At 33.3% G+C, this 24,404-nt stretch overlaps 1 protein-coding gene across 2 annotated transcripts in view; it reads left to right on the top strand.

Annotated features, from left to right (window-relative positions):
• Positions 1 to 604: 604 nt before the first annotated feature.
• Positions 605 to 24,404, top strand: part of LOC145296176 (ubiquitin carboxyl-terminal hydrolase BAP1-like) — a 41,763-nt gene continuing 17,963 nt past the window's right edge. For both annotated transcript variants that reach the window (XM_080142392.1, XM_080142387.1), the window contains exons 1-9: positions 605 to 717; positions 2,885 to 2,914; positions 5,856 to 5,910; positions 12,911 to 13,040; positions 17,580 to 17,699; positions 19,670 to 19,731; positions 21,121 to 21,263; positions 22,289 to 22,367; positions 22,870 to 22,993. In XM_080142392.1, the coding sequence (XP_079998518.1) occupies positions 681 to 717; positions 2,885 to 2,914; positions 5,856 to 5,910; positions 12,911 to 13,040; positions 17,580 to 17,699; positions 19,670 to 19,731; positions 21,121 to 21,263; positions 22,289 to 22,367; positions 22,870 to 22,993 (780 nt within the window). In that variant the 5' untranslated portion in view covers positions 605 to 680. The remainder of the gene's footprint in view (positions 718 to 2,884; positions 2,915 to 5,855; positions 5,911 to 12,910; positions 13,041 to 17,579; positions 17,700 to 19,669; positions 19,732 to 21,120; positions 21,264 to 22,288; positions 22,368 to 22,869; positions 22,994 to 24,404) is intronic.

Raw genomic sequence — 24,404 nt, 5'->3', positions numbered from 1 at the left:
TTTTTAATACAATCAAAAAGTAGTCGGAAACCTACAAAAAAAAAAAAAAAAATTATAAGCCCGCTTTCAAAAATATGTTTCCCAATCTTTATTCCTCCACTATTGTTTGTACCTAGATAATACACCTTTATTCAAGGGAGATAACTTTATGAATTTTATCAACTAATTATCCCCCTTGGATCATCAGAATTTGGTTTTAATTTTTATATCAGTTACATTTAGACCATAACATAAGGAAATTCTACGATTAACAATGCATCTAATTCATCGGATTTAATACGTAAAATGATCGGCATAAACAAATAAGCACCAACAACCATATTTCAATACATGAAAGAAAAGAAAAAAAAAACAATTGATCAAATCAACACCTAAAGAAGTTTCAACAGCAAATAATCAAAAACTAATCTAGCAACTAATAATATAAAATATAATTATTTCCAATTATAGTAATTAAAATTTATTTTAATTTATAATTTAATTAATTAAAAGCATTTTATTGTTGAACTTTGGGGGAAACTTTAAGAAAATGTGTAAATTACTATTCTATCTATCATTTTTTTTTTTTTTTTTACGAAACAATGGTTTTATAAAAATAGCTGTACGCTTTCGTTTTACGAAACAGTGGTTTTGTAAATGTAGCTTTACCGGCGAATCCAAATGTTTATTTGAAAGACACGATGAACAAAGGTTGGCTTGAATTGGAAAGTGATCCAGGTATGAATTGAATTATTCTTTAAGTACTTTTAGCATTATTTCTTCAACAGTCGTCATTTGCGTTTATGAATATATAATAATGTATACTCTAGAGCGCTCCTGGTTGCTGAGAAATATAATATAAATATCTCAGTCTCACTTTAGCAAGTGTAATTGTGATGACGCCTGCCTGTTGTCAAAACAAATTTCAATCTCAGCCTGAAACGCTTGTTTGTTTAGACACTCTGAAGAGGCTCTTCGAAGCGCTGTGACCCAGCTAAACGAATAAAATGTATTCGTATTTTGTAAATAAAAATATTGCCTTTGCTTATGAGTTTGTAAACCATAATTAATAGTAGTAATATATAATTTACCCTCTCTACTCCCAATTCTTTGTGCGTGTGAAGTATTATCGGGTTTGTATTACTGTATACATAGATTCGAAAAAGCAGTCAAAAAACAAAAATATAACAAATAAATGTTATCAAAGGCAAGATAAGTTACTTTTCTACCAAACTGGATATATTTTTCGTGTTTTTATTCAATGTAACATGTTTATTCAGCTCGAAAACCATACAGTGTTTACTGTTTACCGATGTATTGGAACATTCAAGATGGCGTCTTATTCTCTCTTTAACACGGTAAGTGTGGGAAAAGATGTTATAAATAAAAAACCGGATAAAATACTGTTAAAAACTCGCTCAATATATGTTACCGTGACATAGGTTGACATATATTCGGCGGGTTTTTAATAGTATTTTGTCTAGTTTATTATTTATAACACCTTTTTCCATACTTACGGTGTTAAAGAGGGTGTGAGACGCCATCTTGAATTTTCGAATACATCGGTAAACACTATGGTTTTCGAGCTGAATAAATATGTTACATTGAATAAAAACACAAAAAATATATCCAGTTTGGCAGAAAAGTAACTTATCTTGCCTTTGATAACATTTATTTGTTATATATTTGTTTTTTGACAACTTTTTCGAATCTATGTGTACAGTAATACATCCTATCGGCCACTATATATTTATAAAGATTTGTATTCCCTATAATTTCTCAGTACATTCAAGGGTATTATTTTAGAAAAAGCGTGAATTCGAAGTAGTAGAAAAAATATATTGTTTTTGTAGATTTCGGTGTGCTGAAAAAGAATCAGAAAACCGTATCCGTCGCAAATTAATAGTTTCGGAGATATTAATATTTTTCCAACGAATTATTTTCGAAAAATCAGCTATAATGGCGTATATCGGCTGATTGCACATGCGCACAGACGTCATTTCACTGGCTATTTACGCTACGCACAAGCGGTAGTGACGTGATATTTCACAAGGCGCATGAATACATGGCGAACATTTTAAATCACAAGAAATATTTTCATAAAATAAATAGTTTTCACCTCCTCCAAAATTCAATTTATTTACGAAAGTGCATTTTTACCTAAATGCGAGTTGGGATTAATTTTCCCTTTAACCAATTTGTACCCCCACATGGGGAGCGGCATATATATTATTTTTAAAATATAATTATCCACTGACACATGTTTCGTCATCTACGACTCATCAGAGTGGCTGAATCTAGCGAGATTGGAAAACGGCACCCCACGGTAATGAGTCTAAACCCCTTACCGCTCATCCATCTTGCACAGCTGTTTGGATATATCGCGATTTACTTAGATGTTGTTTGTTTGTTTTGGTTAAAGAGAAAATTATTCCCAACTCACATTTAGGTAAAAATGCACTTTCTTAAATAATTGAATCCATTCAAAATGTATCACTAAAACAAAACCAAACAACATCTAAGTAAATCACTATATATCCAAACAGTTGTGTAAGATGGATGAGCGGTAAGGGGTTTAGGTTTAGATTCAGCCACTCTGATGAGACGTAGACGACGAAACACGTCAGTGGATAATTATATTTAAAAAATAATACTCATATTATACATATATGTAAGTCTTTAGAATGCAATATGTTTGTTTACACACACACACACACACACAAAATCATTGTAAATTGTTTACATTTTTATGTAAAATAAAAAGCAACCACTTCAAGACTGCTATATCGCAAATTGCGAACCGCTGTTGATCACCCCCCACCCACTCCACTAGATTAAAAATATTTTATCTTATGTTTTTAAATTATTTTTTAAAAAAAATAATTTTTTTTCATTTTCTTTTCAGGTCTTTTTACTTTACTGCTGGAAGATTTTGGTAAGTAAGGCTTGAATTTCTCAGGTGTAATGAATACTGATGTGTACTTTGGAATCAACCATGCTGGGTTCAAATCCAATTGGATTTATTGCATTTATTTTTTGGAAAAGATATGAATGTTGAATATTGGGTGTGGTGTGTTGGAAACGTCACTAGGCAGGAATAAAATCTGTTTGACATAGACACATACCTACCTGGAAGAAACAAAATGCAGTTGCTTAAAACAGAAACACAACTCTTTGGAAAAGAAAATACTCAGGGATTTAATGCAAAAATAATCCTGCAAAGATTATCTACAGATATAGATTCTCTACCACCTATAGCAATGGACAACGACTCTTTATCTGAGAGTACATCTTTCAAACTCCTTGGCCTAACCGGCCCTGTCGGTGGGGCATTAGAATACACCGACTGCCCCCCTGCAGAGGGTAAAAGTCCCTCAATGGGGGTCCTGGATATGACCTTAAAACTATATCCAGTGGTAAGGCCCCAGCTTGCGGGCTTTGAAGCCACCCTTTAATTGCTCCCAGGTCCACTCTGACCCGGAGTGGTAGTACCTGTTAGGGTTCCAACTATGGGTTAAATAGAAACCGACTTGAAAACAACAAATATATTCTATTAAAAATTTTTTCTTCAAAATCTTTGGATTCGGCATTAAATAACCCGAAAAAGGTTGATATGCCGTAAAACAACAACAACCAACCAACCTTGGCCTAACGTTCACAGGAAACATGAGTTGGAACAATTACATTGAAGGCATTGCCAGGGCCGCTGCAAGGAAGGTGGGCTCTCTCTACCATGCTAGAAAACTACTAACACCCGAAAGTATCCTGTACCTCTATAAGGCAACCATTCGCCCATGTATGGAGTATTGCTGTCATATTTGGGCTGGTGCATCGGCTACTAGTCTCTCGCTCCTTGACAGGGTTCAAAAGAGAGTCGCAAATCTGATAGGCCCTGAACTGGCATCTAAGCTTCAGCCTCTGCCCCATCGACGAAACGTTGCATCCCTCTGCTTGTTCTACAAGTATTTTAATGGTGAATGCTCTAACGAACTGCAAGCACTTGTGCCCCCATGACGTGAACACCCTCGACAGACCCGACAGGCTGCAAAGTCCCACCCCAACACTGTAGAGATCCCTAGATGTAAAAGATCTTTCTACTCCAGTAGTTTCTTCCCCAGAACTGCTAGACTTTGGAATTTCATTCCAGGTTCCTGCTTCCTCAACTCTACTGACGTGCAGAAGTTCAAGTGCAACGTGAACTGACATCTTGCTGCCCAAATCCCTACATAGTACCCCAGTAGTTGTTGCCCCTGATAGTAGCCCCCTACACCAAAGTGGCAATGTGACTTGTTTGGGGTGAAAATGTAATAAAAAAAATTAAAAAAATACACTCATCACTAAATAAATGCCCGCGAATTATGGCTACATCGACTACAAAGGTTTATACCCAGAATGGGCATTTGCAAAACGTTATATAAACTATCTTGAATTGAGATGAGAGTCGACTGGCTATTGAATTTGAAATCTTAACATTTATCAATTCACATGCTTCCTCTACCCCTCTCTCTCACCCCACTCATGACAAAGATTTATTATTGGCATATATACTTGTGTAGAAGTCAGTCCTTTTTTAACCTTTTACTTTTGTTTTTCCTTTTGTTTTTTGTTCTTTTCTTTTTACTTTTTATTTCTCGTCTTGGTGAAAAGATTTGGAGTGAGTAAAAAAGAAAGCAAAAACAGAAATAAAAAATGAAAAAGATTGACGTTATATACAAGTATATACAGTATATGTTTATACATTAGTGGTTGTTGTCAGCAGAAATACATGAACACTCTTCACCAGCCATAAGTAAACTCGTATGCTAAATGGATAGTTCATATTACAACCCCAATGACAGGCTCCAATTTATGTAATCTACTGAATCTACCCGGCATTGCCCAGGATGTTATGAAGTTATTTTATCTTTATTTGTCTGTACATTTTTTAAACGTATACAGAACTAGAAAAATATCCATCCAACAGCAGTTTTGCATAACTTTTGTGGCTCCTTGTGAAGATTAAAATCAATATATAATGATAATAAACTTCTTGGATGAAAACACAAAGGGGCAGGTGGCAGTTTAAATGTTTTTATTGAGAAAATAGTGTCTTTTGAAAGCAATAAGAGATAGAAAAAATTGTTCATTACAAAAAAAATAGTCTAAAATTATTTTTCAATGTATAATTATGTAACTAGAATTATTTTTTATTTAAGGGTCATTCAACTGACAGCTCATCCAGGTGCACCCAAATTGGATGAACACGTGATCCAAGCTCTTATGTCATCAAGCACCTGCGCTAACTTATTTTGTCTAGACAACATTTGATTTTTATATTCTGACTTTGCTGGCTGCCTGAGTAAATTTCACTCGCTTCCATCTGTACTGAAAATGTACTTAAATAACGCTCTCTCTCAAGGTTCACACTATTTGACCTGCTACGACATATTTTATGCCCTACACTGATAGGTGTAGGACATAAAAATATATAAGAGATTAATACTTAATCTTCAAGATGAACTTGCAATCAATGTATTTGTAAAAAATGTAAATAAAAATGGAAAAATCAGAGCAAAATATGTGTGTATTGTTTTCTTTACTACAACTGCAATGATCATTATAGCTGCAAAGAATGAAGAAGAAAGAAAACAACACGATCATCACTGCCTCTACTATAGAGAGACATCACAACTGATTGAGCTGACTACCTACATGTCAACAAAACTTTAGTTTTAATGAGCTGTAGTCCAGTTAAACTACAACAGACAAAAATTGGTTGCATATAGTTGTAAAATCTCACATGGGTAAAAGTGTCTTCCATCTAAAACATCTTTTATTCAGATCAACCAAGTCTTGCACAAGGGCATTTCACTTCTTTTTTTTTTTATATCTTCTAGGTGTCCAAGGAATTCAAGTTGAAGAGATCTATGATCTTCAGAAACAGATTGAAGGGTAATATACTTTTAATTTTTTTTTTTTTTTGGGAGGGGTGCATGGCACTTCTTTTCTACTTTTTAATTATTGGGTTAATTCGTAATTATTGCACCTGTTATAAAAAATTTTGTTTTAAGCGATACTAATGGGACCCATGGAACTTCCATATTTAATTAATATAAATAGATTTTCATTTTAGTCTTTTATGTACTTACAAGATGTTTTCAATAAGTTTCCAAACTTTTTGTACAAGCACTTAAAATTATTGCAGACTCTTGAAAATTCAGTATGTTATTGGTATACATCTTATGAGATGATTCGCCAATTTTTATGCTTTCAGGTTCAAATGAACAGCTACAGCAGGAATTGGAATACACCCTACTAAAGCCTGATTTTCACAGCTGATGAATTTCAAAAATGCAATCTGGACATGAGGACACTGTAAAAGAATGATATGCAATAAAATTCTGTTAAACTTGGAATAAATGCCACAGAAATATATGGAATGCTTCAGACTGCTTTTGGACCATCTTGAATGAATTGAGCATCAGTTTTTGAGTGATATAAGAGATTCAAGGAAGGCAGGGAGTCTGAGGGACGATGAGAGTTGTGGGAGGAGTAAGGAAGTCAGAACACAGAGTTGATTAGCCAAATAAAGAATTTCATGGATAAGGACTGTTGTCTGTCTATAATGAAAATAAGTGCACAGTTTAATGTCAGTGAGAGAACTGTACACACAATTATTCGTGAGGAACTGAAGATGCAGAAGATTTGCGCAAAGTTTGTCTCAAGGGTGCTTTGAGAAGATCAGAAAGAAAGACAACAGGGAGATGGTCGAGCTGATCAATGCAGATCCCACAGTTCTTGATGCTCTAGTGACCTGTGGAGAAAGCTGGATCTATTATGACCCAGAGACCCAGAGACAGAATTCCCAATGGAAGCATGCAGGCTCTCCCAGACCCAAAAATGCCGGACAGAGCAAATCCACTCAGAAACTTATGATGATCCTTTTTTTTTTTTTTTTTTTTTGACAGCACTGGCATGATCTACGTGCACTGGATTCCCACTGAACAGGCAGTCAACAAGGAATATTATGTTGAGATTTTCAGGGAGTTTAGGAAGAGATTCCATCGGAAGAGGCTAGCACTCTTCAAATCGGGTCAGTGGTATTTCCATCAGGCCACAGCTCCATCCTTGTCACAGACTATTTGACCAAGATGGGCATCAGGACAGTTCCTCACCCTCCCTATATTCCAGACCTGGTTCCCTGTGACTTTAGGTTATTCCCTTAGCTCAAGGAAAACCTTAGAGGCTGTTGTTATGAAACAATTGAGGAGATGAAAGAGGCTGTGACGTGGGTCATTGACACGCTCATACAAGAGGATTTCCGTGGGGCTTATTGAAATGGTACAAGTGTTTTGCAGCTGGAGATTACTTTGAAGGGAACTAGAGTTTCATGTGTGTGCTATCAATAAAAGTGCCCATATGAAAAAAGTCTGGAAACTTCTTGCAGACACTTTGTATATATTTTACTGCTTCTGAGAGGCCATCATCTTTAAGGAAATGCTGTAGTTGAGCGTCATTCATACATTTTATATGAATCAGTTGATTGTTTGTATTATTTGGATTCTGCATAATACTGTTCTCATCTTGATCATTATTTACAAGTTTCCTCAATATAACCTCTGACCTTCAAGTGTATAAGTCACCATGTTAGCATTCGTTTCCTCAATATCTGTTTTAGTTAGAAAGACATTGAGTACATACAGGAGGAATTATGTGAAGGTTGCCAACATCCCTACATGAAGTGTTTCTGTGGCACTAACTAGATTCAAACTTCACACATCCAGGTTGTCAGTCCATGTCGTTAACCATTTAGTCACCATGATTTCCCTGAAGAAGTGCTGATGGAACTATGCAGGTAATTTGCATTTTCATCCAGAGTTTTACCCTTGTAAAGGGGAAAGTAAATAGACAATATCTATCATTAATTCTTTTGTTTTTTTTTAAGTCAAAGTTGTGTTCTCTGTGATATAAGCGTTGTTTAAATTTGAAAATAAAATATGTATGATATACATTTTTAAGCCAAATTACAATGCAATATTATATAAAATAAACAAATATTTATTTGTTTAAAATTAATATTTCTATTTTTCACCATGAGAGATCTATTTATTGCTTGTCACCTGACCAGGAACAAAACAGACACTACACTTTGATCCTAGCTCAACATCCGAATAATACTGATAATTTTTTTCTCACAGCAAAATTCTATGTTTTTTTTTTGTTTTCTTACATGGAGGTCACCACTTATCAAGGCCCGGAGGCCACTCAGGGATAAGGGTTATTGCGTGTACAGTAATCAATGAGATAGTATTGTAGTAATCATTAGTATTGGAGGTTTGATAGAGTGTCTTACTTAAGAGAGCGGTTTGTCAGGAATTTGTTTATGTTTGATTTGTTAATGTTTAACATTATATTCAATTTTGGAACAATTCATTTTGTGAGGCCCCGTGTTTTGACAAGCTTCTGGGTTTGACCTTTACTCCTGATCTGAAATGGAACACGTACATCAAGTCTGTTGTCAAGGTCGCTGGAAAGATGGTGGGGTCCTTCTACCGCTCCAGAAGATATCTCACTACGGATGCAATTCTCTATCTATATAAAAGCCAAGTACGTCCAAGGATGGAGTACTGTTGCCATATCTGGGCCGGAGCTGCTAAGGACAGCCTATCCTGCCTTGACAGAGTACAAAATAGACTTCGTGGCTTAGTGGGGGATGCCCTTTTCTCTACCCTGCAACCTCTCTCCCACAGAAGAGACGTTGCGAGCCTGTCCTTGTTTTATCGTTATTTCCATGGCAGATGCTCGTCTGAACTCCAATCTCTGGTCCCCCCTCGCCAATCTTTCACGAAAAACACCCGTCTAGCTGAATCCACTGTGAAAAATTTCCCCCACTCTATATCTGTACCTAAATCAAAACGCAGATTCCATGAACAAAGCTTCTTTCTTAGAACTGCACGCCTGTGGAACTCTGTTCCGTCTGCCTGCTTCCCTTCGGACTACAACTGGGTTGTCTTCAAGTCCAATGTTAACAAATTCCTAATGAACCGCCCCCTTAAGTAAACATTTCAGCAAATCTCCTCACTAACGTAATGTACTTGCAATAATCCTTATCCCTGAGTGGCTTCCGGGCCTTGATAAGTGGTGATCACTGTGTAAAAAAAAAAAAAAAAGAAAATGGGTAAAGTACAAATATTTCCTGATTGTATTTTGTCTTTGTTGAGCAGATGATTGTATTTTTGAAAATGAACATGAAAGGTGATAACACAGAAAGATACAATTTATTATTATGCAGTTTAAATGTATAACCGTGTTCACTTTTTATTAATTTTTTAATTTTATAACCTTAGATTATTATATTATATTATATATATATATGTATGTATGTATATATATATATATATGTATATATATTATCATCATAATTTTATAACCTTAGATTATTATATTATATTATTTATATATATATATATATATATATATATATATATATCATCATAATTTTATAACCTTAGATTAAAAATGCATGTTGATTATGATATTCACTTAAGTCATATTCTGTTCTCCCACTTCGATAACAGATGGACCACTGCACAATCATTTTATGATTTGATACACATTTTGGGCAGAATGGGAAGGAGATTACTGATAGTATCGTTTGAAGGTGGTTTATTCATTTAAAATTCGGGGGGGAAAAGGCTTGAAAGACAAGTCAGAACGATGTCCATCATCAGATTTTGAAGTTAGGAGTCAACATCAAAAATTTAAATTGCTTCTTTGTAGAGAATAGTCACTCCCAACTTTGGAATCTGATACATTGAAACATTAAGACTTACGAAATATAAGCTGTGCTCTCTCTTGGACCATATCCAAGTTATCTAACCCGACTTATACTGAGAGAATCATATCAGATGAGAAATTCTGATCTTTATCTTTCCAACCAATCAAAAAGAAAATGAAATTAGCTAATCAATAGGCAAAATAGGCTTCCTCTGAGAATCAACCTGATATTGAATTATCTTTGTTTAATTTGGTCCTGGATATGACCTTAAACTATATCCAGTGGTGAGGCCTCAGCTTGCGGGCTTTGGGGAGTGTGGAGCCACCCTTTAATTACCATTGCTCCCAGGTCCACTCTGACTCGGAGTGGTAGTACCTGTTAGGGTCCCAACTATGGGTTAAATAGAAACTGATTTGAAAACAACAAATATATTCTATTAAAAATTTTTCTTCAAAATCTTTGGATTCGGCATTAAATAACCCGAAAAGGGTTGATATGCCGTAAAACAGAAACAACCAACCAACTTTGTTTAATTAATACAGTATAACTGGACAAATACTAAATATAATTAGATCCTTCTTAGACAATAGAACTATCCAGATTGTCATTGATGGGTGTTCATCCAAGCAGCATAACATTAATGCAGGAGTGCCTCAGGGGTTGATCCACTATTATTCCTGATGTTAATTAACGACCTGCCCGCTAATATTGTGTCCAAGATGAGTACATTTACTGATGATACGACGCATGAAGGAAGAACGGATATACATAAATCTAAAACCATGACTGAATCTTTAGAAAATGACTTACAGACCATAGTGGAATGGGGATGTAAATAGATGATAACATTTAATGCTAGTAAGACTGAGCTGCTTTCCTTTTAACAATTACGAGAAGCCTCTCCCACAACCGACATCCATGACAAATAACTCCTTACCTGAAAATTCTTCCATTCAAACTCCTCAGCTTAACATTCACAGGAAATATGAACTGGAACAAATGCATTGAGGATATTGCAAAGGCTGCTGCAAGGAAGGTGGGCTCTCTCTATTGTGCTAGAAAACTACTCATACCTGAGAGTATTCTGTACGTCTATAAGGCAGCCATTTGCCCATACATGGAATATTGTTGGCACATCTGGGCTGGTGCATCTATCACTAGTCTCTCCCTCTTGGATAAGGTCCAAAAAAGAGTTTTCAATCTAATAGGTCGCAATTTGTCAACTAAGCTCCAACCCCTGTCCCATCACCACAATGTTGCATCCCTGTGCTTGTTTTACAAATATTTTAATGGAATGTGCTCTGATGAACTCCTTGCACTTGTGCCCCCTCGACGTACATTTCCCTGAAAACCCCACTTAGCAGCAAAATCACACTCCTTCACTGTTGAGGTCTCTAAATACCAGAAAGCTTTCTACTCAAATAGCTTCTCTTGAACATCTAGACTTTGGAATTCCCTTTCTGTTAACTGCTTCCCTGACTGCAGAAGTTCAAATGTAATGTAAACCAACATCTTGTTAATCTTTCTGCATAGCATCGTCCCAAATAGTAGCCCCTTACGTCCAAGTGACGATATACCTTGTTTGGGGGGGAAGGTGAGTAAAAAAAAAAAAAGAAAAGAAAACTAGATCATCCGGGTTTAGGTCATTTGTCTTATGTATATGCACATATAGTCACTGTTCATATAAACTACCTATAGCCTGTTTATGTTCATCAGTTAAGATGTCAGAAAAGATCTCTTCTCAGCATTTTCTATAAGATAACAAGATCCACAGGGTTTTAATAATATATGCATAGATTTTCTAGAATCACCATCATCCATTTTATCGTCCTATTTCTCTCAGTCAAGAGTCCAACATTTTCTAACAGTCTATAATCTTTGTCTCAAAACTTGGCAGATGATTCCATTCAAATTCTTCAAGGTTCTTGTTGATAATTTGCATCAAAGTTTTCTTTTCCTTCACCTCAAGCTCTGACCTTTTTGACTATCTTTCTGCTGATAACTGAGGAAATTTTAAATTCTATAAGCATCAATTTCAAGGGCACTGCGTCTTTTTTACAAATATGGACATCTAAAGTTGTTCATAATAAATTATTCTACCAAAAAGAAATTACAAATATAGTTACTGTTTTCATAAAGCTAAAACTGACAGTGACAATTGAAAAACTGCATAAAATTATCAGTTGAAAATTACACATTGTTCTATTGGGAAAGTATATAACAAATGTATATAAGCGAAGACTATATTGTGTAAATGCTATATAATCATGTATATAATGTTGTATATGTGTCCGTTTCTGTTTTTGTCTTTAGTGTTCGTGATGATTTATGTAATGTTTGATGCGGGTGTGTGTTAACACATATAATAAACAGTTCAACAAACAGGATGAATAAAATCTTTATCTGCTTGCCCCCAGACAAAGGAAGGACATACTTTTTTGGCCGAAACCATTGCCATATTGTTACAAATGCACTTCTGAAAATGAAAGTCATTTTTTACCAAATTGTTTTTCTACATTCAATATTTATTCCTGGTTGCGACTTTTCGTTCTTGGTGTTGCATGCAATTTGTTTTTTCCAGACAAATACTTCCATGGCTGAACAATTCCCTCCCAGACAAGAACTTGTCTGTCCTGTGTTCTCACTCCAACTCTCTGTGCAGACTCTCAATGTGTATCCGAACTATCGTTTTTCTCGCTGATCATGTGACTACTGAGTAATGCTACATAACGCTCAAGTCATCACCTTATGTTTATTGTGTAATTTTTCTAACTGTTTCTAAAATTCCATTTTACTAAGTTAACATTCCTGGTACATATTTTAGCTAACAAAACATTTTCTAAATGTCAACAACAATCATAATAGTAATCTTTTCTCCACGTTAAAAAACGACCCTGGTGTCTAACTCTGTCCCGTGGGGAGGCATTGTAAATAGGAACAATCATAATAGTAATCGTTTAGGTTACTTTGCATTGCCCTGGCAGTGCTAATATATAACAATATCTTGTATATGGAATAATACAACTACAAATTGTTTTTTTAACATGCTTCTAAATTCAATCCTCTCACCATACCAGTCATGCTTGATTCTGTTTGGTAACCACTCCCCTAATACATCTTTGTTCTCTTTTCTATTAAATGAGTTTTGTTTTCGTTTCATTTCTTTTACTCTAGACCTGTTTATGGTTTTATCTTTTTGTTCCGATGGATCGAAGAGAGACGATGCCGGCGAAAAACAAATACCGAAGAGGAATCTTTCCTAATGGATGAAAAAGCTGTCAACAGTATATTCTTTGCTAAACAGGTTTGAAACACCATTTTTATTGCTTTGTCATACCTAAGTTTGAAATACTTACGAATATCCTTTTTTTTTTCTTTCCAAACTCCCATATTTTACTCAATTCTTTTTACTAATGTAACATATTCCTTTGCAGTTGAAAAATAAAAATATTTTCGTAGTTGTATTTTTATGCTTGTAGTAACACATATGTTAAACTTTCTTTTCCAACCTGAAGCCTGCCATTTTGTGTGTTGTAATTTCTTTAGGACAAGCAAATAAGCGACATAATGAAATGTGATAATTAAAGGGGATAAAAATCACACATGTGGTACTATGGGAAAACTATGTTAAAAGATATATTAATCGTCCAAAACGATAAAGAGAAATGCAATGTTTGATGACTTGATCAGTATTGGGGAAACACAATAATTGTAAAGGGATTCTCAAGACAACTCTTAATAGCAATACTCACCAACCATAAAACGCTTTAGACAATTACAGGCACTTGTACAGTTTAGTCAAGACAATAAAAAATGAAAATATCAAAAAAAAAGGTTATATTGTACGTATTTGTTTTGGACTGAAGATCTCAAAAAAAAAATTTCACTTAATTTGATCGAGTAGTTTTTTTTTTATTTATTTATTTATTTATTTATTTTTTACAGCAGAAAAACACGTTTTTATGACAGGTAGACATCTTTGAATTTTTTGAACATGCCACGGGGAGATAACTCAATTTAAAGCACCGACACTCCCTCATCATCTTAAATACTAGCTTTTCTTCCTAAAAATCAAACCATTTGCTCAGTATCATAACAAATTGTTTTTTTCACTGTAAAAAAAACAAACTACTGGATGAAATTAAATGATTTTTTTTTTTTTTTTTTTTTTTGAGAACATCATTCAATTTAAACTTTTTTCAATATTTTCATTTTTTTAATGTCTGATTAAACTGTACCTCAACATACTACTATCTTTTTTCGGAAATGAATATTATTTCACATACTTTATAAATAATAATCTACAGGATGTATTTAAAAAGATTTTAAGAAAGTAATGATAAAATTAATTCTATAAAATGGATATTTTTTTTTTTTTATTCTCATGGTACTTAAAAATTCGGTACCGATCTCCTATGAGAAATTTCATCATGAAATTTGTAAAACAATCAGAAAAAACATCAATCTCACTTATTGTCAGAATACAAAGTATACTGTTCTATTTGTGTTTTTGTTGTCTTAGTTATCTGACATTTTTTTGTAAATATTTTTTGTACCCTAACTAATAAATAAATCAGTGTTTTTATTTTTATGCGTTAAAATGATAATTCTATGTTGATTTTTATTTTGGTACCCACACTTTGTAATTACCCCCCCCCCCCCATATTAACCTCTTTTCAGCGAAAGTAAACAATTCAACTTGATTGTTCAGTTATAAGCGAGAAGCTGCTTGTTTATAAGCTGTAGCAACAGCTGCTGTCAACTGCTTACTTTGAAATCAACAAGTTTTGTGAACTATGTTTACAAGTTTATTTAAAATAAAAACAACAACGAAAAAAACACTTTTTGATTTAAAATGAATACGATTTGTGGTTCTTTTATAAGATAGTGGTTCCGTCAAGAAACATTGGTTTTCAAATATGCTTAACTTTCAAACTTTAATTGTAGTAGTAACTGTCTTTCTAGCTGCTAATTTAAAAAAACAAAATAAGATTCTACTTTTTTAGGAGATTGTGTGAATACCCAAAAATCTTAGTGGGGAAAAAAGAAGTAATTTTGAATTTAAAGTAAAGGGAAATCAGTTTCTCATATAAATTTAATGTAGAATGATCTCCCATTTTCCAGCCATTCTTGCCTTTTAGAGCAATTAGTACTCCAAATTCTTTTAATATTTTTTCAATTTGAAAAGTTAGTATATATATATATATATATATATATATATATATATATAATTATGCTACCACTAAATCTAAGTTTGAGTAACAAGCCCAACTCTCAAAAGTGGCTCCCTTGAACCTGTCTTACCATTAACCTTATATTTAAGTGGCAAACTCTATCCCCAAAAAATCTTCTTTAACCTTACTATTAACCCCAAGTCCTAATGGCACCCATTTCAAAATAGCAACTTTTCCATAATCCTACCACTAGTCCTAAATCCTGGTGGCAAGCCCTATCGTACAAACTATCTTAAACCACACATAATCATCTTAAAAAAAACAAACAATACTCAGGATTTCCCATAGAAAAAAGACTGCCTAAAACGTAAGAATGGCCCTAAAATCTAGAATTATTTTGCATTAAATTTTTTTTTTCTGCCAAGTTTTTCAGTGTGTTTATATGTAATTGCCTGGAGAAGGGAAGGATCACATATTTTGGGGAGGCAGGTAGGGACGATTTAGCAGGTGTTAATCTACAATAATACCAAAGAAATTTTGTAATATATTCATTTTGAAACAGTCTTAGTATTAGGTTTCATTTTCCATTACAATTCAACTTTAAGTTTGCTGACTTCTTTTTTAATGGATATACAGAATTTTTATCCCAGCATATTTATATGCATTTATTGCAAATTACTTGGAAACTATTGAGACTTTCAGTGCCATATTAAGATTCCTTGCACAAAATTACACTTATATGATAACTTTCATTGCTTAATCTTTTGTTTTAACAAATATATAGCATTTTTACTGGAAAAGTAGTATGTGACAAAATGCATATGGTCTTGAAAAGAGAAAAATATCCTAACGTGTGAGGCACAAAAATAGTCACGACTTCTTTATTATTAGTCAGATTTAAATGTTTTTAAAGATTCTTTCTTAGATCATCAAGCTCATTCTATGTATGCCATTATTGAGATATTTTAAGCAATTTCAATTTTTTCATGTGCATTGCTACTGTTTACCCGTTATGTGAACAACATAATGTGAAAGTTAGTTGGGCAATGCTCGACTGGATCGAAAGCCAGGAAATAAACTTAATCTCGTTTCTTGATCTCCCATGTTATATTTTTAGTTTCCATAAATAGAGAGTGCATTTCATTGGTTAGTATGATTCAAGGTGAGATATCTTGGATATAGTCCAAGAGAGAGGAATCCTGAGTACAATAATATACTTCTTAAGTTGTTCTCCATAGACAATTTATATTTCCTTGTCAATCATATGAGATTATTGATAGGGAAATACTTTAAATCAGCTAGAATGTAATAGAAAAAGTAGACAGTTTGGACAGTTTAACCATGTGACAGATGTACTTCTAAGATTAATGTTAAATTGAGTTGCCGCTGGAATATTATCTAAGCTATATATCCTGTAAAGTCTTAAGAAATGATGGACCTTAAGATCCTCCTCCCATGATGTTAGCCCAAAAGCAACTGTTAGTTAAGGAGTTAAATATCCATTTTGTTAAATAAAATCTACATTGAAGTTAAAATCGTTGTCTTCAAGAATATACTGATCCCTAAAAGATCAATATAATGCCTGGACCTCAAGAATTAATATACAGAGCAAGTATTTAGGACTATAAGATAACTTGTATATCTCTTAAGTATGAAAATGTGTAGTTCCAAATGGATGAAAATCTTTTTCATGTATCATGTATGTTTTCACAGATATTGGTGATCATGACTCATCAGTCTCCTTCGCATTTGGACCGTTTCACCATGATGTTCTTTGTTGTATAGTATGTTAGTAGGTCGCAAGTACTTAATATAGGGGCAGTGCTTACAGAGTGAATAGTTTTCGCCATTTTACCTCAATCAGTATCATTTGCCTAACAATGAAGAGTTGACTAATTCTGGAAGACACCATCAAGCTGCTCAACAGTTCATCCATCACCAATCTTCCCTGACTTCACATACTCTGATCGGGGGCTAACTGGGTACTTGAGTTTACACAAGAGTCTTCTACTGACTAGCGGAGGTATGGAAATGCTTCCACCCTGCCGCCCTATACAGAACTAGATATTTCCAAATGGTCCCCTATCTGGTGCTGGCTAGGCTCATCATTGCTTAACTTCAGTGATCTGGCAAGAACTGCTGTGTCAATATGATTATGTTGTATACAAATACTTTTCTTATTAACCCCACATATGTGTCTGAAATTGTTTTAAATATGATAGCAACAAACTCATTAGGTTTATTTTTTACTTATTCCTCCCATTCAAGTCTCATTCTAATTATGTTTATGAGCAGTTTACTGCCTTCCTCTCTGTGTTAATCTACCACCTCACTCCAATCCTTCCTCTATTTGTCCTCTTTTTCACCTTTTTCTTTCTCATTTAGTCACCATACACTCGGATTGGTAATCATATCTTTTGGTTGATTTTAAGTAAAGATTAAAGAAAATTTTAGGTAACTTTTGTAAAAACTAAATTTTTGGGGAAAATCTGGTTTTGTTCCTTTTTTGCATGATATAGCATCATCAAAAATTTTCTAAACGTGACTAATGAATCAATTTTCAGAAAATCAGGAGAATTGAATAACAGAATAACAGTTACAGAAACATGACATCTATGATGAACACCGAGAACCAATAAATGATGCTTTTTCTTTTGATTTTTCTTTAGGTCATCCCAAATTCATGTGCCACTCATGCTCTCCTTAGTATCCTCCTAAATAATGACAAAGTCCGACATGGAAAAACTTTGTCCAAACTCAAAGAATTCACCAAAAACATGAATCCTGAGGTAAGTCTTCAATCTACTTTCATGATAAAATTTGTTAAAGTTCAATCGCTATAATAATACACTTGAAGTTCAATCGCTATAATAATACACTTGAGGTTCAATCGCTATAATAATACACTTGTAACTTCATTTTTAGTGTATGTTATCACCTTCCAAACACATTTTAAAAAACGAGATCATCCAATCATGAAAGTGCAAAAAACTAACTATAGATTATCTGGGATCACCGCGTGCCACAAATTAAGATTGTACCTATTTCAAAATTAAAACCATTCATGCATGTTATCGACTCATTTTTCATTTATTTCAAAGTTATTTAGTTGACAATTATTTTTATAATAAGAAACAAAATATATATTTTTAAAACGATTTGAATATAGTAGAATCCCGGGATATAGCATTAAAAATTAGTAATAAAATACAGTACAGAATATTAATTACAATTTTTGTGGATGCAAAAAAAAAAAAAAAAAAAATTTTGCTTACATCGCTAGAGCCTTATATAGATGTAACTTCTCTGGAGTTGGGTCAAAATCCGGGATGAGGTCATAAGGCAAGTCTAATTTTTCTTCATCATCCCTAAAGATGATGGGAGCAGGTTTCCTAAGAAAACAATACAGATAGGATACATTATTCATTCATTCATTCATACATAAACATATCGCAACAGATTACAATGGTTATCCTTAACATATACTGATGGACAATTTGATATTTATCTAATGACATTAATGACAAATTAGTTGCAGCCAAATATTAAGTTTAAGCAAAGATAATCAAAGTGATATATCAGCCTTTTTTTAAATAAAAAAGGCTGAATTCTTCCAAATCGCTAAAGTATTACATATTTATTTTCTCCTATAGGCCTTGATAAGTAGTGGTTGTTTAGTGCATAAAAATGTATAGTGTTACTATTTTTTTTTAATTAATGGTTTCCATATTGTATTAAATTCTATACTAGGTCTACTTAGAAAGCCATTGTTACTGCTTTTTTGAAAAATCTTAATCGTCACCATTAATTTTTAATTTGACAGTAAAGGCAGCTAGTATTTTATTTTCTATTTGTACATGGTTAACCACTGTTCAATATATCCATGATGCACTTAAAGACGGTTGGAGATTACATCAACAAAAATGTTGCATGTATAACAACTAAGATGAGAATATTATTCCAAATAATACAAATTATTTATACTCATATAAAAAAATTTAGAAATATTTTTGTGTGTTTTTATGTTGTATCTTTTGAAAAAGGTTACAATGTACAAGTTTGTTATTCCAGTAGATGGAACAACCAAAACAATAATGAAAGAAAGAAAGAAAACGTTTATTGCAATATAAAGGATAATGAATGGATAGACAAATATTAAGACATTACAAACCTCTGATGGGTAACTGGTTGGGAATACTAGATACTTTAGGTATGTATAAATCATCAGGGGAGCCGAATGCCCCTCTTTGCACAGTTCCAGGTCACACTTAAGCAATGTACAACACCTGTTGGCCTCTCTCTGATATTCTAGACGATTACCATAGAAGAGTAGATGAAGCTCCTCAGTTGCAGTGAAGGCAATACATCTAGGAGAAGGAAAACCCCAAATGTGGATAGAGTTCATTAGCTCTATAAGGCAATCTCCTAGTGATAGTATCACAAACAAAAACACCTGCTTTCAAATTTTTATGAGCCAGTATAGAAGTAGTAAGGTTTAATAAACTGTCATGAGAATGCTCAGTACACAATCTGGTCTGACCAGAGATAGCGGAGAAAGAAAATCTAATCTCCAAAGCAAGACCAAATAATGCGATGGTCATTCTATATAATTCCGTAATAGTCAAGCTCACATAGGAAAAGTGAGTAGGATATTCTGTTACAGCAATATATTCCGCCATTTTAAAGACATTTGCTCTTGAATCAGCATACCATTATTAAAGACCAATTTACAAGAATGAACTAAATTTATTATTCTCAGGACAAAGGCCACGCCATTGGAAATATGCCCGAACTTGCCCGTGCTCATAACAGCCATGCCAGGTAAGAATTTTGTTTAATATTTATAACACTGTATGCAGGAGGGCATTGACACCTCCCTGCAAGAATTGCAAAACCTAACATCATCTCTCTTGAGCGAGATATACAACTGACTAGGAACCGCTTGTGAATTTGATATTTCCATGGAACTTCCTACTTTGGAGGAAGCCAGTTCAACTTGTCTAGGGTGAGTGCTGCCTCAGTAGGGTTTGGTAATATTCATAACAGATATTTCAATCTATCTCTGATATGGTGTAGGGGCAACAAAGTTATTTCCTTTCAAAACTATCTTTTTGGGTGGGGAATGGGATTTTGCAATAAGAGTCATGCTTCTTGTGAAAAGAGTCAATTCTCTTATGAGAATATGTGGTATTATCTCGACTCCCGTGAGATCATAGTATTTGAGAATGAAATTTTCTTTCTTGGTACCTTGTTCACAGAACAGACCAACTAGGTCTCGGTCTAACTCCTACTGAGAAATTGCCATGTAGTGATTGTAAGTAATTTCTTGTATGCTTTTTTGCCTTTATTAAAACTGTGTGCATTCAACTGCTTTGTTATTAATTATTTGTATGTTTACTTTCTTTTATGCTATAGTTTGTGAAGCTAAACAACAAGCTCGTGATAAATACATTTTCATTTAATCAACTCCATTTGTAGCTGGCATGTGTATACAGGCAAATATGTCTGTGGGAGATTTGCTTGCATTCATTGATCACACTTTTAGATAAGATGAAAATATCTAATCGTCTCATTCTTCATCGACAAAAAGACATTTTTTGAGATCATATTGTGGAATCTGTCAAAAACAATTTTTACTAACATTCATTTCAACTTGTATAAATTTAAACTATATCAGATATTAGTAATAAAAAAAAACATATTTTACTCAAATTAATTTGGGTGACTCAAATAAGATATGCTATTGCAAAATAAAAAAAGACAATTTACTTGCATAACTCACACCATCATCAATAACTGACCTTTCTCATACCAATTTATGCTCCCTCCATTCATGATTGACACAAACATCCATCTTCCTCCCATCCCTTCATCACCTCACAGCGCCTCCTTTCACTCATACTGTCTTCCCTACCGTCTTTAATTTTAATTAAAAGATGGTGGCCATGTTGAAAAGAATAAAAAATAGTTACTTGTTCTGTTTTACACTGAATGATCAATAATGCTTTATGGTCAGGAAGCAGGTGATCATTTTACATTACATCAATCATCACTTAAAATTCTTTTTTTTTTCCCCCCAGGTATTTGTACACTGTTGATGTGCAATCATATGAAAAAACTAATCGCATTTTTATTTTTTTGTTAAAAATGTGGCGGCAAAATGTAAAATTCAATCTAAACTTCTTCATTAAAATTGTTTTTCATCTGCAGGCCAGAACCTCGTCATTTGCCTGAGAAGCAACAAGGAATTTCAACTGTGCGTACCATGGAAGCTTTTCATTTTGTCAGCTATGTCCCCATCAATGGTCATCTGTTTGAGTTGGATGGCCTGAAACCTTACCCAATTGACCATGGTTAGTCGACCTTGTCATATTTTTACAAAATATTTATGTAAAACCCTATAATAAAACTGGTGATCCCTTAGAAATCAAAGTTTTCAAACCTTGCTTCCTAAGGGGTCACCAGAGTCTTGACAGAGTGGGGACAATATTTGTTCAATTTTGAATTGCAAATTTCATGCTTATTTTTTTTGCACTCATTGCTAATCTTTTTTTCCTGAAAACCGTATATTTGCATTCTTCTTGCAGAATAATTTATTATGTACAAATTTGAACCTCCACATTTGTGGAAGAGACACAGAGTTCTTGAAATCTTCATCAGAAGAGCAAATGAGAGATTCTTGATGAAAAATCTCCTATATTATAAAACAAAAATAAAGAGATATCAGTTTCTGATGGAAGTAAGCAGAGAAGCTGGATGTATAGGATTTCGGATAGAGTAGATATATTCAGGAGACATTGGCTGTTTAAGAGATCAGCAACTGATCACAAAAGGATATCAGCAAGAGAGCCTTTGACAAAGACATCGGAGTCAGTTTTAGCTGAGATCCTGAACTTGAAAGATGGGAGGTTTAGCTGACATATATGCAAGTGATTGAACACTGATTGCATACACCTGTGTCTAACAGTTGCTTGTATACAATGTTGGTATTTTGTTTTTGTTATGTAAATCATAGATGATTAAAACCATATATGGCAGTAATTATCATAAGTGATTATGATCGATTATTATGTGATTACTACCGATACATAATAGTGCTTATTCTAACATGGTTACGACTGGTATTGAGAGTTATTGTACATAGCAAATCATTGAAAAAATTATTATTATAAAGGCAGTTATCATAATTATTTTTTGTCTATCATTATTATCATTAATATTCTTATGCTAAGGTGTTTATTATATGAAATAATGATACTAGTATCTGATCATTATTATTGTTGTGTTCAATTGTATTTGTAATGTCCAATGATAACACTAACTCCAGAGTTAGTGAATAAAATTTTTATTTAGTATCTGTTTTATGTCACTTCCTTAGGTCCGTGGGAAGAGACTGAAGATTGGACTGAGAAATTCCGCCGTGTGATCTCGAAACGAGTTGGTACTGGTACAGGAGGGTAAGTCCTCATTTCTTTGATCACTTTGGTAGACATTGTTTATACAGAAATAATAATAATCTATATATTAATACGTGTGAACATTGTCACATATAAAAAATTGAAATGCATCGAATATTTATTTAACTTAATGAATGTTGGATGCATTTTAATTTGTTCAGTCTGGTTGTTGAAATTTTTATACACTGATAAAGCCTCCTCATTAATATTGCTGATATTGTGTATGTCATGAAAATATATGATCTTGAAACAGACATGTGGCATTTTTCTCTACTGTATACAGACTTAATTTTTCTCTGAGGTCATCAAATCTAACATTGCACATCCATCCTATCATTCTCATATCATTTCTCTCCATGCAACGCATATCCTCAATTCTCACTAGCTAGGTTTTACTGCCATATATCATCACACTTTATACACGTGATAGACTCTTTTTGACAATGAAAATAAGAATTTTAGTTTGAATGATTTAAATAAACTTTCTTTTGTCTTCATACAGAGAACCATACCATGATATTTGGTTCAACCTCATGGCTGTTGTCCCTGATCGCCGACAATTATACGAAAACAAATTAAATACCTTAAAAAAGAACAGACAGATTATCCTAGACACATTACAGCAGGTAAGTCACCCACACCCCTATCCACAAATTTTTGGCTCCTTTTTTTTTAATTTTTTTTTAAAGTTTGGTCTGTTTTATGATATATCAACGCTTTTAGAAGCATTTAATTTAATATAGGCATGAAGATATCTTTCAAAATGTTGTTACTCTCAATTATAACTTAGAACTAGACAAAAAGAAAAGAAATTTTTATTCAACATAAAAGTCATTTATTTTATTTCCACTTTGTAAATCTCTGTAAAACTAACCTCCGCCTGTGTTAAGCCAAGTGGTGACAAAAAATCCAGCATTGTAGACCTTGCTGTAGCTTGCGATTAATGCATAAAAAAGATTTTTATTTTTACTAACTGCACTTATGCTGCATTGCTTGTGAGGGGTTTTACTTTCATATTGTTTTTGTTTTGTTTTTTGTAACTATGGCAATTTTTTTTTTTTTACAATATTATTTTTTTTGTTTTTAAATATAATTTAAAAGTTAAATACAATTAAACTTTCAAATGGCTACAAATAAATTATTTTTCAATTAATAACAAAGCATGTTTACAAATGAACAGGAATGCATTGGTTTTAATGGATTTTCAGCAATAAATATAAAAATGTAAATAATTTTGACATATTTTTAACATTATATTCTGTGAATCTTTGTAATGATAAAAGATGTTTATGACTATGTGTAGCCTTAAGTAAGAAAAGTGTATTTTAGGGATTAAGTTAGAAGTTAAGCTCATGTGTACAAGAAGTTATGTTATGGCAGAAAGCTGATATTGTTAAGAACACTGATAGAGAGTCTCTAAGGTGTCAAATATTGAAGTGAATGTACATATTTTTTATCTTTTCCACAACATATGGGGTATGGCAAAAAAAATTAAATCATCTCAATGGACTTGAAAAAATAAATAAATCAAGAGAATAATACGCAGCCCACAGTAAATAATGGAGTAGTAATTTTTTTTTTTTTGTTTCAATTATTACAACTAAAAGAAACAAAAAACGACTACAACCAAAAGAAAGAGTGACAAGTCAAATTTATATACTGTGATGTGTAATTAACAAAACAAGTTCCACTATTCAACAATGGTGGGATATAAAAATTTTCATACCTACATCTATGAATTATATAAATCAGGACAGTATAGGGAGTTGTGTGTAGAACAGGAGATTTCATTGGTTTGGTCATATTTAAAAAATGGATGAGAGTTCTTGGGTTAGCAGATGTAGAACAGTTAAGGTAGTATAACCAGTTCAGATAGGAAGGCCAATGAAAACATGGGCAGAAATAAGGATAGATTTGAAAGAAAGAGGGATAGGAACATTCCAGCTAAATATCATCCACTCATGGCAAAGTTCTTTTTCCAATCATTAGTATTAAAATGAGCATCTGATAAAAAGTTCATCTCTTTAGCTCAAGTAG

This window comes from Euprymna scolopes, chromosome 2 (genome assembly GCF_053919585.1).
Source record: "Euprymna scolopes isolate OS-2025 chromosome 2, ASM5391958v1, whole genome shotgun sequence".
Classification (NCBI taxonomy): Eukaryota; Metazoa; Mollusca; class Cephalopoda; order Sepiida; family Sepiolidae; genus Euprymna; species Euprymna scolopes.
This window is presented reverse-complemented; position numbering and strand designations above follow the sequence as displayed.